This window comes from Aethalodelphis obliquidens, unplaced genomic scaffold, assembly GCF_003676395.1.
Source record: "Aethalodelphis obliquidens isolate GAN/ISIS:26980383/991018 unplaced genomic scaffold, ASM367639v1 scaffold10, whole genome shotgun sequence".
NCBI lineage: Eukaryota > Metazoa > Chordata > Mammalia > Artiodactyla > Delphinidae > Aethalodelphis > Aethalodelphis obliquidens.
This window is the reverse complement of record NW_020837954.1, coordinates 33746619-33759996: the sequence shown is the minus strand read 5'-3', so window position 1 is coordinate 33759996 and position 13378 is coordinate 33746619. Positions and strand designations below refer to the sequence as shown.

Sequence of the window (13378 nt, the reverse complement as noted above, 5' to 3'; positions counted from 1 at the left end):
ACAAATTTAACTCAATTCTGACACTCTCTATCTGGAGATAGTATCAGATTCCCACAGGGTAAGGACTCAGTCTCACAAGACTGGCCCCACTTTAGACACCAGTTGCAAGTTCAGGTTGTTACCTGTGCTTCTGACCAACTGGCTATAAATTGGAGGTTCCCACAACCCTCTTATCAGGATTAATTTGCTAGAGTGGCTCACAGAACTTAGAGAAACATTTATGTTTACCAGTTTATTATGAAAGATATTATAAAGGATACAGATGAAGAGGTACATGGAGTGGGGTCCAGAAGGGTCCTAAGCACAGGAGCTTCTGTCCCCGTAGGACTAGGTGGCATCACCCTCCCACCACATGGATGTGTTTACTAACCTGTAAGCTCATCAAACTCTCATTGTTCAAGAGTTCTTGTAGATCTTTAATCTCCAGCCCCCAACCACCTTCCTCTTCCCAGAGGTTGGGGGTGGGGTTGAAAGTTCCAACTCTAATTACATGGTCTTTCTGGTGACCCTCTCCTAGGTTACCACCCTAAGTTATCCCATTAGCATAAACTATCTAGGACCCCAGTCTTAAGTAATCTCATTAGTATATACTCAGATGTGCTCTAAAGGGGCTCCTATGAATGACAAAGGAACTCCTACCACTCAGGAAATTCCAAGGATTTTAGGAGCTTTATGCCAGGAACCAGAGAGAAAGACCAAATATATTTCTTATTAAACCACACAGTCTACTGAATGCAGGAGAAAATTACTCTGATTAGGAACAAAGATCTGTAAGTGTGAACCTGATTGGAAATTCTCATCAGTAGGCTGAAGAAATGACTGAAAGATAAAGATATCTTTCACTTTGTGAAAGATATAGGAAAAGATGTGTGCAAATGTTAAATTGTGGTGTTTTCTACTTCAGCTGAGAAAAACAGATAGATGATTCAGTTATCTCTATTTGTGGGGTCAGTATGATTCTTGATGGGATCCAGGAACTTCTGTGTTGACTCTTGGTTCTAATCTCACCTTTGTCTTTGTGCAGAATAAAACTTCTTGGCCCGTAGCTATATAAGAAACAAGGAATTAGAACTCCCTAGATCTTCAGCCAGCCTATACATATATATTTATGTATGGCGTATATATATATATATATACACACACACATAAATATATATGTATATATGTATATATATGGCATGTCTTCTTTATCCATTCATTTTTTGATGAGCACTTAGGTTGCTTCCACATATTAGCTATTATAAATAATGCTGCTATGAACTTTGGGGTGCATATATCTTTTCAAATTAGTATTTTCATTTTCTTAGGATATATACCCAGCAGTGGAATTGCTGGATCATATGGTGATTCTACTTTTAGTTTTTTGAGGAACCTCCATACTGTTTTCCATAGTGGCTACACCAATTTGCAATCCCACCAACAGTGTACTAGGATTCCATTTTCTCCATGTCCTCACCAACATTTTTTATTTGTAGACTTTTTGATAGCCATTTTGACAGGTGTGAGGTGATATCTTATTGTGGTTTTGATTTGCATTTCTCTGATGATTAGCAATGTTGAGCATTTTTACATGTGTCTTTTGGCCATCTGTATGTCTTCTTTGGAAAAATGTCTATCCAGGTCTTCGGCCCATTTTAAAATTATTTTCATTTTTTTTATAATGAGTTTTATGAGCTGTTTGTATATTTTGGATATTAACCCCTTATCAGTCATATCACTTGCAAATACTTCCTCTCTTTCCATAGGTTGTCTTTTTGTTTTGTTGATTGTTTCCTTTGCTGTGCAAGAGCTTTTAAGTTTAATTAGGTCCCATTTATTTTTACTTTTCTTTTGCCTTAGGAAACAGATTCAAAAAAATATTGCTATGATTTATGTTAGAGTGTTCCACCTATGTTCTCTTCTAGGAGTTTTATGGTTTCAGGTCTTTCATTTAGGTCTATAATCTATTTTGATTTTTTTTGTTATTTTTTATATGATATGAGGAAATGTCCTAATCTCATTGTTTTACATGTAGCCAGTTTTCCCAGCACCACTTATTGAAGAGATGGTCTTTTCTCCATTGTGTATTCTTAACTCCATTGTATAGTTGTTGTAGATTAATTGATCATAAGTGTGTGGGTTTATTTCTGGGCTCTCTATTCTGTTCCATTGATCTGTGTGTCTGTTTTTATGCCAGTACTGTACTGTTTTACTTTTTTTTTTTTTAGTGATCTCTGGACCTCATTTTCTTTCTTTTTTTTTTTTTTTAATTAATTAATTAATTAATTTTTGGCTGTGTTGGGTCTTCGTTGCTGTGTATGGGCTTTCTCTAGTTGCAGCGAGTGAGGGCTATTCCTCACTGCAGTGTGCAGGCTTCTCATTGCGGTGTCTTCTCTTTGTTGCAGAGCACGGGCTCTAGGCGTGCGGGCTTCAGTAGTGGTGGCACGCAGGCTCAGTCATTGTGGCTCGCAGGCTCTAGAGTGCAGGCTCAATAGTTGTGGTGCACGGGCTTGGTTTCTCTGCGGCATGTGGGATCTTCCTGAACCAGGGCTCGAACCTGTGTCCCCTGCCTTGGCAGGTGGATTCTCAACCACAGCACCACCAGGGAAGTTCCTACCATGCTGTTTTGATTACTGTAGCTTTGTAGTATAGTCTGATCATTTGAGGATTTGATAAGAGACTGTACGTAGCTCATTTTTTTTACATCTTTTATAAATGTGAAAGGATAATAAAAGTATGATGTCATGAAATAGAAATGATCCAGTATGTAGTAGGACAACTTTTTGATTTATATCATTCTTTTTGTTAGTTGTGTGTCCTCTATTCTCTGCTATAATATTATTCATGTGCTTACTTCTTTAATACATAGGCCATTCAGCTACAGTAAGCTCAATCATATATCCAAATGTATAAGTGGATTTATATCAGAAGAATAGCATTAATTTTTAAAAACTTATAAGCCCATAAGTTTCAAATATTTTACATAATCTTATACCTTCATTTAAACTAGTGAGTAGATTGATTTTATTATTTTTTAAAAATCAATTTTGTTCTTTCTCCCACAAACATCATGAAAAGACTCATAAACATAATGAATAAAATTACAAAATTCAGTGGAAATAAAACAGTATGTAAATGTCAATAATTGATCTCAAGACAAAATAACTTAAACAGTTATGATCCAGTAGGGCAATTCAAGCTTCTTTATAACCAAATATGAATAACATTACTCTGGTTACCAATATTCTGCTTTGTTTTCATTTGCTTTTCCCCATCTAGTCTAACAATTGTATTCTTTATTGATTTTTGAATATAGTTGAAAATAATTGATCAAAAACTATGCAAGGTTGAATAGTAGAAACAAATAACTCACTTTTTAAAGTTGTTTTTGAGTTTCAAGAGAAAAGTGTTTCCTAACCCAAAACTAATTTCTTTCATGTTTGTTTCTTCCATGGAAATAATACTCTTTAAAAGTAAGTTTCGGGGGGCTTCCCTGGTGGCGCAGTGGTTGAGAGTCCGTCTGCCGATGCAGGGGACATGGATTCGTGCCCCGGTCCAGGAGGATCCCGCATGCCGCAGAGCGGCTGGGCCCGTGAGCCATGGCTGCTGAGCCTGCATGTCCGCAGCCTGTGCTCTGCAACGGGAGAGGCCACACAGTGAGAGGCCCGCGTACCACAAAAAAGAAAAAAAAAAAAGTAAGTTTGGGGCTTCCCTGGTGGCGCAGTGGTTGAGAATCCGCCTGCCAATGCAGGGGACACGGGTTCGATCCCCGGTCTGGGAAGATCCCATATGCTGCGGAGCAGCTAAGCCTGTGCACCACAACTACTGAACCTGCACTCTAGCGCCCATGAGCCACAACTACTGAAGCCCATGCGCCTAGAGCCCATGCTCCGCAACAAGAGAAGCCACCGCAGTGAGAAGCCCACGCACCGTGACAAAGAGTAGCCCCCGCTCACCGCAACTAGAGAAAGCCCGCGCACAGCAACGAAGACCCAACACAGCCAAAAATAAATAAATAAGTAAATTTATTAAAAAAAAAGAAGTTTGGCTTTTATTATCTTTAATAGCTGTTCATGATGATTTCTCTTCTAAATATTGAAGTGACTGAAATACTCATGTGGTAAATACATACATTTCTACTCTTATCTTCTTACAATGTATTGGAAAAAAGTCTGGAAATAGCAGTATATTAAAACAGTTCTATGGTAATAGGAAATCTTCACTCTTTCTGAAGTCTGTTGTAGCTGTTGTTTAAATTCTTGATAATGTCAATATTAGTTAAAAGTAAGTCTTAAAAAGAATAGGTATTTAAAACTTTCAATAACGAAGTATTAAAGGATGACATTATATGGCTGACGTTTTCATATTCTTTTTGAGAGTTAACAATGGCCCAACTTGTTAACATTGACAGATATTTGGGCTTTAGTTTTATTTAGTTTCTATCTACAGAGGTTTTAGATCTATTTCCATAAATATAATTAATACTTTCATTCAAAACTTAATAATATAGTAATGCTTAAGTTTACTATACATGAAAAATATTAGAACTTTCACCTAACTTGAAAAATTATTTAAGCATCTTAGTCATTGAAGGAACACACACAAAATGCAAGCCAGAAGACAAAAGCAAAAATCACGAATCTTGGTCTTAAGCACTTCCAAGGTTAAATTGTCAATTCCGGTCACATTCTACACAGTTTTCTTAGCTACATTTTTTTAAAATTGTAAATCATGCACAAATATCACCTGAGACACTATAAATCATTGAAAATAAAATTTTATTTCATTTATTCTGCTTACTAAAACAGGAAAGTATGTCAATACATTTAATAAAAGTTTTCCCAAAATGTAGAAAACAAATGTTCTGATTGACTTCCAGCTAATTAAAAAACTTAAGTCATCTGATTATTCGAAAATATACTATTCTGTGAGTTGCATGTGTTATCTAGATGAGCTTTCTTTTTCAAGTTTTTGTAATAGTACACTTGCACCTTTGCCATTAACTCTAAATTAGCCTTTTTTTGTTTTTGATTTTGGAGGATAGGAAGTTTGATATAGTGTACTGATTGCTATAGACCATAATATTAAATTGTTACAATTATATGAGACCTATATGTTGTATTTTTACTTGTATGTATCTGTGTATGTTTATGTGGTGTTAGGACCACCCCAAAATATGCCTCAATGGCATATTGATTATTTTGAATTAAAGTTACTTAAAACACGACTGATGCAAGAGGGACATATTGACCCCTCCTCTCTGTCTCTCTGAAGGTAGGAAATAAACCTCCCATGTGAAATGTGCCCTCGCTGTACCTAGAGGCAAAAAGACATAGGGAATTCAGGGCCTAGAAGCTTGTATTAACAAACCTTGTTACTTCTTTACTAATTTACTACCCAAGCCTAAACTTTGCATAAATTCCTTACTAATTAAGAACCCAAACCTGAGTTTATTTATCCTGTCAAATCCTCACAAATTTATTTTTCTTCATGTAAAAAGATACAAAAGCTGCCTGCTTTTGGTCAGTCTCTGAGCATCATTTTATGATCTTCTGTGTGCACAAAATTCAGCTGGTTTTTCTACTGTTACCTGTCGTGTGTAAATTTTATTATTATTCCAGCTATAAGAACTCAGGGGTAGAGGGGGAAATTTCGCCCCCTGTCCCCAACTGTTAGTTGCATGTATTCATTAAATTCACGGATGTACACTATGTTGTTGCTTAAAAACTCCAATGGTGGCAATTTAAAGACTGTTTTGTTGCTAATAATGGCTTAATACCTAAAACTGAACAGAGTTGGTCACAAGGTAAATTAACCAGGGAAATATGCCAATTTGGACTTCATTTCCATCCTATTGAATGACTGCATTCACTCTCTTTAGATTTAAAGCTCTTCATTCTACTGTTCCTCAACACTCTTTATAGAATTCCATCTTGCTTTTCACCTATATTTTAACAGTTTAACATAGATGGCTGGATCAAGTCCATTGTTCCAATTGTATGTAGCTTAAAAAGCTCTGCAGTATTTTACTCTTTCCATTGTATCTGGCTTCTCTGAGTGCTCTGCTCACTACATTTTACTCCTGTTCTCTCTGTTTTCTAAACCCATTTATGCCTATTCTTTCTGAAGACACTTGTTCATCTGAGTGCTCAAATTGACTTCTCATTCTATTTTCTTAACTAAAAATGCACCATTAACGTTGATTGAAATCATTTAAAGAACTGCATAAAAAAATGAAAGGCTATAAGAAAGTAGGCTACCAGTGTTTGTAAATACCTGTTTTCAGCTAAATTGGTAGGATGAAATAAGAAATAATTGGAAACTTAAAAATGTTATTGATATATTTTTTACAGATTAGTCTTTTTTGGTTGTTCTTTGAGAAACATACTTGTAAAACATTTGGGGGCAGGGAGGGAAGGGAAGGTGTTATGCTGTAATTAAAGATGAAACAAACAGTCAAAGAGTAGAGCCAAACTACTAAAATTATTTAAAACATTTTAATGTTTTACAGTAAGCAATATGTAAAACATGCAGGTCCATGATTAAAATCTACAGCTTTTAAACCACATGGTCTTAATTTTTTTTTTGTTTAAAATACAGATATTGTTGTTTAAAAATAAATGTAATCATAATGGTTTATAAAACTATAAACTGTAAATGATTTATTTAATATCATCACTAACCTTTTTTCCTATTTGTAATGTTTAAAAATGGAACTCTGTTGGTATGAAATATTTTTAAGCATTTGGAAGTTCATTAGAATTATAAAATTAAAAACTAGAAGAAAATGTAGAATACTATTTGTGAAAAAATACTTCACATCCATTTTCATTTTATTGTTTGATCAAAATGAAATGAATTTTTAAAAGGTACCAAAATATGTTATCCCAATGGATTTTTATTCAGAGCATATGGAAATAGATACTCTTATTTTTAATGATACAATATAAGGGAAAATATTCGAATTTTAAAATTAGCATTTCAGAATCACCAATATTTTATATGGAAAATGATGTTGACGAATTTGCTTTCTGATTTACCTAAAAGAGCATATAGTTAAGGTAAGGCCTAATAGATTACACATGAATGAGAAATAATTTGATTTAAGGTAATTAACACTTTCAAAGCTCCTTCTAAGTTCCTTTGAATGTATTATTCTATTCTTAGGTCACAGAATTTCATGTTTTTGCTATAAGATCATTTATATATATTTTACTTTAATTATAAGGAAAAATCATCACCAAAACTAAATTTGAGATAAAAAAACACATAAATTGGGCCTGAGAAATGTCTTTTCTGTAGATTACAAAGCAATTTTATTTATAAATTGAAGAAAAAGTAATAATATAATTCATATTTTTATAAGATATAGACTTGTAGAAATAAAATATTAGTGATAAAATAACTGTGTACTTTTTGCTGACCTAGTTCTGAAAGGCAACTGCAAACTAAAATTTCAATTTGGTACAGGTTTTTCTTTAAAAATACTTCAATAATGTGGATGTATGTAGAGGGTATTTTGCTAAGTGAAGTAAGTCAGACAAAGACAAATACCATATAATCTCACTTACATGTGGAATCTAAAAAACAAAACAAACAAAACAAAAAGAAAACAGATTCATAGATACAAAGAATGGGTGTTTGCTAGAGGGGAGGCAGAGAGGCGTGAAGGGTGAAACAGGTGAAGCAGATTAAGAGGTACAAACCTCTAGTTATAAAATAAATAAGCCAAGGGATGTAATATACAGCATAAGGAATATGGTCAATAATATTGTTAATAACTTTGTATGGGGACAGATGGTTACAAGACTTAGAGTGGCGATCATGTCAAATCACTATGTAGTACATCTAAAACTAACAATATTGTACATCATCTATATTTCAATGTAAAAAAAAGAAAGAAAAAAAATTCAGTAATAGAGGAAAGTACAGAGAGATGAACAAGAGAAGTAGTTAAGCACTTGGAGGTTGTCCAAAAGTTCTAAGTTTTATAGCAGAGGAATTTAAAAAATCAGCCAGTTTCTATACCAAAACAAACTGATAATAGATTCATTGAATAACCAACAGAACTCAAGATGTAAGTGCTTTCTTCTACTCTTATAGAAATATAGATAATTTACTTCTTTTTATGTAACATTTAATTGAAGCTAAGCGCCTATAGCATGACTAACAGTAAGATCTAATGTTTTAAAACATTAAACACTTCTCATAATATAGGATAGCTTATGAATAAATAATGAAATGACACGTTACTTAAACATAAGGACTATTTTAAAACTAGTCATGAGTGCCTGCAAACACACACGCACAGATCCACACTAAATATTCTGTGCAAAAATATGTTCACAACCATAGTTAATTTTGTGTCAGTAGTAGAGAAATCAAGTAAATAATAAAGTTTTAATAAACAGTTATAGTCAATCTTCATAAATAGAAATCAGAAGATCACTTTGACATCATCTATATGCAGTTCAGCAAGGTAGGCTCCTTGTCTATAGTTAAAGTGCCCTAAATTTTAGCTTTCCAGGTTGTTTGTGGAATTCTCCTTTAATTTAAAACAAGTCATACAATTATGCATATGACTGCATGCAAAATAAATTTATCATGACATTTGCTGGGGGGCAAAGAACTAATTTTACTGCAGAAATTATACATTTTCCGTAAGTTAAATACACTGAAAGAGAATGAATAGTTTACAATTTTTACACACATTAGGGCTCGACAACAGCTGATTAAACAGCACATTAGGAATAATTAACTGTCAGTTCATTTGTAGTAATCAAAAAAGCAATGAATTTAGAGTTGAAAAAATCTAGGATTTGGTGTGATATCTTTTCCTTTTAAGGCCAGTTTTTTGGGGTTTTTTTTTGTGGTACGCGGACCTCTCACTGTTGTGGTCTCACCCACTGCGGAGCACAGGCTCCGGACGCGCAGGCTCAGCGGCCATGGCTCACAGACCCAGCCGCTCTGCGGCATGTGGGATCTTCCCGGACCCGGGCACAAACCCGCGTCCCCTGCATCAGCAGGCGGCCTCTCAACCACTGCGCCACCAGGGAAGCCCAAGGCCAGGTTTTTAAATCTATAAATTGAGACAGTACATGTCACATCTATTTCATAAGTTTGTTATTAGGATAAACCATGTAAAATATGGACTAGTGGTTTATAGTAATAAGCACTACCTGCTTGTTTTGTTACAATCGGTTGTGAAATGTATTATGAATAATTTAAAATTTCACAGTTGGTGAATGATCTACTTAAAAAATTTTTTAGAGCAGATCTAAAGCAGACCCGTAAAAACATCTCTCATATTCAATTACATTTTCATTTGTTTTGTTGAATAGGAAGGGGATGAAGTTATAGCAACTGCTTTAAGAACTGCAGATAACCAACAGCTTAACCTGTCCAGGAGAGTATGTATCATCATCTGCTTTCATGGCAGAAAAACTTCAGAACTACTGTGCCAAATTATCTTAGTAATCATCCCCCTCATTGCTTTTATATGGAAGTATTGATTGTATATTTATATTTAAAATGTTCTTAAGGTTGGGTCAATGTCTGTTTCTGTACAGCACCTAGCAATGCCTGTATACGTTTATTATTTAATTTATTTATTATTATTATTATTATTTTTTGTGGTACGCGGGCCTCCCACTGTTGTGGCCTCTCCCGTTGCGGAGCACAGGCTCCGGACGCGCAGGCTCAGCGGCCATGGCTCACGGGCTCAGCCGCTCCGCGGCATGTGGGATCTTCCCGGACCGGAGCACGAACCCGTGTCCCCTGCATCGGCAGGTGGACTCTCAACCACTGCGCCACCAGGGAAGCCATATACGTTTATTATTCTTCTTAGTGTTTGTTACTATTAAATTATCACAAATTTACTTTCTAGAACAAATTCGAATTAAATTAAAATTTTATAATAAAATATCTCAAAATTGAACAATGTGTTCAAAAAAATCAAGTGATATCAAATATATTAGAAATGCATAGAAGAAAATGGAATAGAAGAAAATACATAGAAGAAATGGCTACACGAAAAAAATGTCAAATGTTAAGTGGATGCTGAATAATAAGTTATGTTTTTCCTGCTTTATACTTTTCTGCTCTTGTAAATTTTTCTCCAATGAAAACCTGTTACTTTATTTTTACCATCCAGTTTATTATTTACAAAGACACTTTTTACTATAAAAGTAGCATATATTGAGCATTTCATTTATACATAATCATAAGAGAAAGAAAAAGCAAATGATGTCAAGTTAGTAACAAATAGTGAAGAGCAGGTGCTTATCACAACACTGTAATGAAAATAGTTGTCAGAACTAAAGGGCAACAAAGACATCTTCTGGACATCTTAAGAACTGCATGGTTCCTTTTTAAACAAAGGATCTTATTTCTACCTTAGAGTAATAGTTGTTTAAAAACCACACATTAAGAAGGGTAAAATCAATCTGTATTAGGTTTGAAATTTTAAATATTACATCATTAAATTACAAACATACAGTATTTAAAGAAGACACAAAATTGTTGCATATATATTGGCATTAGTTTCCAAAATATCCTTAAAACTATTTCCAGATAGATTATAAAATACAAATATTTTAGTAAAAATAATTTATTTTCATGTAAGGAACACATAAAATAATATGAAAATTACATGTAGCGTTGAACCACTACTTGAAAAATTTAAACAATACTTCATGAATCTTGGAGCCCATTGATATAAAAATATGATTGGCAATTTAATCATTAATTTAAAGAACTGTGTTTAATAAATAAATTCAAAACCATACTTGATTTATGATTTTTCCTAGTACTATACAATGTAATTGTCAATATTTTAGAAAACTTATTTCCAGTAAAATATAATTGAGTCCAAATTTTAAATGTGTCCACTTATTTTGAACATGTGTTTATTTAGCCTAAAACTTGTTTGTAAAATTATATCACTATGGGCACATTCAATGAATTGTGTATATGAAATACTATTCTTTTATTCTTAGAGCATGAATGGCTGGTTGCACTCATAGCTACCTTCAGGAAGTACTATTGATGCCTATGATTTCCATCTCTAAACAATTCTTAGGGCGGACTCAGTTTGAGGCTATTTTTTTCGAAATATAGTCCTAAAAAACTAATCTGTAGTTCAACTAGCACAACTCAACTTGCTTTAGTAATAGTTGTGTTTGGTAAGAAATGTGTGCTTTAGCTTTAGGTAAGCCTAAATGAACAGATATTCTACAAATGAAAGTATGCTTATTTCCTAAAATTACCTTTTCTTAGTATCTTTATATGAGAAGCCAAAATGAGATTTTACAACTAAATGCTTCCAATACCCCAGGACTAAACATTTGATTCTTTGAACTTTGTTTTATGTCACTTGTATCTTTTCAATTGTTGTATGATATATTTCATGATTTTTCTAACATAGAAAATCAAATGAATAATTAAGATAACCATAAAGAAAGTTTAAGAAAGATGATATTAAATAAAATTCACCAAGGGTGATAGAGATTATCTTCATATGGAACTGAAGTGCTTCAGTAACATAAGTAATGTGATTGTCTTATATTTTTTATCACCGACACTGGCTGCTAGTTTTTGCACAACTACTAAACAGAAATAGGTTTCTTGGTATATATTCATTTCTCTTTAGGCAGTTACATTCGATTTGATCTTGGAAAGTGTCTGCCAGGAATTCTGTCAGAAACAAAATATTTATGAGTCAAGTAATGGTGACAATTTCTTAATGGATCAGCTCACTTAAGGTAATTCTGCAGTAAATAATTTTTGTATTTTATATGTGTACAATTTCAAAAAGACAACACAAGAAAGAATAATATCCTATTTTTGGCTATCTATAAATCAGGTCATCATGAGGATAAACCATTGATACCAAAATATGGTATCAGTATATTACACTCACTAAATATATTCTCAGTGGGACACGACTGATTATAGCAGGGAAGTTAGTACAGCAAGAACCAGGCTTAAGGTAGATTTGCTGCTAGGTCACTCTAATAGACGCTCCAGAGATTGGCTACAAAGAAGCTAGAGGACAGGTATTAACTGGAAATCTGGGTGGACAGGTGTTGAGCAGCAGAGTGAATTCTTAATGAGAAGTAGCATGGTCTTAGGCCTTCAGCTGGCCTCTAGGGCTAGGATCCAAATTGGAGGAAGGGCAACTGGGAATTATAAGAAGCTTGAAAAATTTACATAATTCTCAGCCTTTGTGATTTCAGAGTTGAATTTATCTGTTGTTCAAAATATAAGTGAACTGCTTTGCATATTCAGTGATTAGAAGTGACTTGGGAGAGAATACAATTAAAAGTAGTTCCCATAATAGTAGTTCCCAATTAATAGTTTCCTATTTCTATAGATGACAAGCAAATTGGGGAAGTTTTTTTTTTTTTTTTAATGATGACAAGTGATATTAAAACACAGAAAAGCTTTACCTTCCCTCATCTTGGTTGCTCTGGTATATTTCTGCACTTGGGGATGCCATATTCTGATGTGATAAAAGAGATGGAGAGAGATTTATCCCTCTGAGTTGCTGAAAAGCTATTTCTGCATGGATGCTCTGAGGATTACTTGTTAGAATCCCTGCATTCTTGTCTTTTTTGTCTGAAATTAGGAATTATGAAACAATGAAAAGCATTAATAAATTAATAAGGTTTGGTTGTCCTTCAGTTGACTGTGTGCTATACATATTTCATAACATGAATTAAAATTTTTGAATAAAAATAAAAATTGGACTATATTTCTAGCACTTAATGCTGCTTAAATTTTTCTGAGCTAGTGGATCAGTTTGATACCTTCTTGGTAATTTTTAAAAATATAAATATCCAGAGCTGTGTGCTATAATAAATGTATCAATAAAATGACCATACTTTTCAAAACAAAAATTGGGGCAACACAGTCAGAAAATAGGAAAGAAATAGGACTTTTCCAGAAAATCCTAAAAAAGTAGTTGCATAATGAATCTTAAAGATATCTGAGAAGAAACTTATGGAAATGAATCCAGGGTTGAACTAATGCCCCCCCCCCAAAGATATTGAAGACATTCCTGAAGATGACAGTGATGACAATGTACTATTAAGGAGGCTAATAACAATTTGGTATGTCTAGTTTTACTGATAGTTCTATCTACTGGACAAAAGCATTAAATTTCTCACTATGATTAAAATCTTGAAGCCATAAGTATGTAGAAGTATGAAAAATAAGTTAAACAAAAAATAACATCTTAGAGTAAATTATGTTGAATTTCTTTTAACTGAGTTTCCTTTAAAAAAATTGCATATTCTTAGTAGGCTTTTAGATCATTTTATTATTATTGTGATGTTCAGTTTTATTGTCTAACAGTAGTCTGAGGCAAAGTGGGATGTTAGAAAGAATGGAAGAGGTG

General features: G+C 33.7%; 1 protein-coding gene and 1 long non-coding RNA gene across 2 annotated transcripts in view; one reads left to right on the top strand and one right to left on the bottom strand.

The window, feature by feature from the left end:
- LOC113622822 (uncharacterized) overlaps positions 1 to 13378 on the top strand; it is a 140476-nt gene that overhangs the window by 19848 nt on the left and 107250 nt on the right. The window lies entirely within an intron of this gene.
- The window catches only part of LRRC9 (leucine rich repeat containing 9), a 101364-nt gene continuing 99237 nt past the window's right edge, over positions 11252 to 13378 (bottom strand). The window contains exons 31-32 of the mRNA XM_027111400.1: positions 12429 to 12597; positions 11252 to 11673 (exon numbers count right to left, since the gene is read on the bottom strand). Coding sequence (XP_026967201.1) covers positions 11634 to 11673; positions 12429 to 12597 — 209 coding nt within the window. The 3' untranslated portion in view covers positions 11252 to 11633. The remainder of the gene's footprint in view (positions 11674 to 12428; positions 12598 to 13378) is intronic.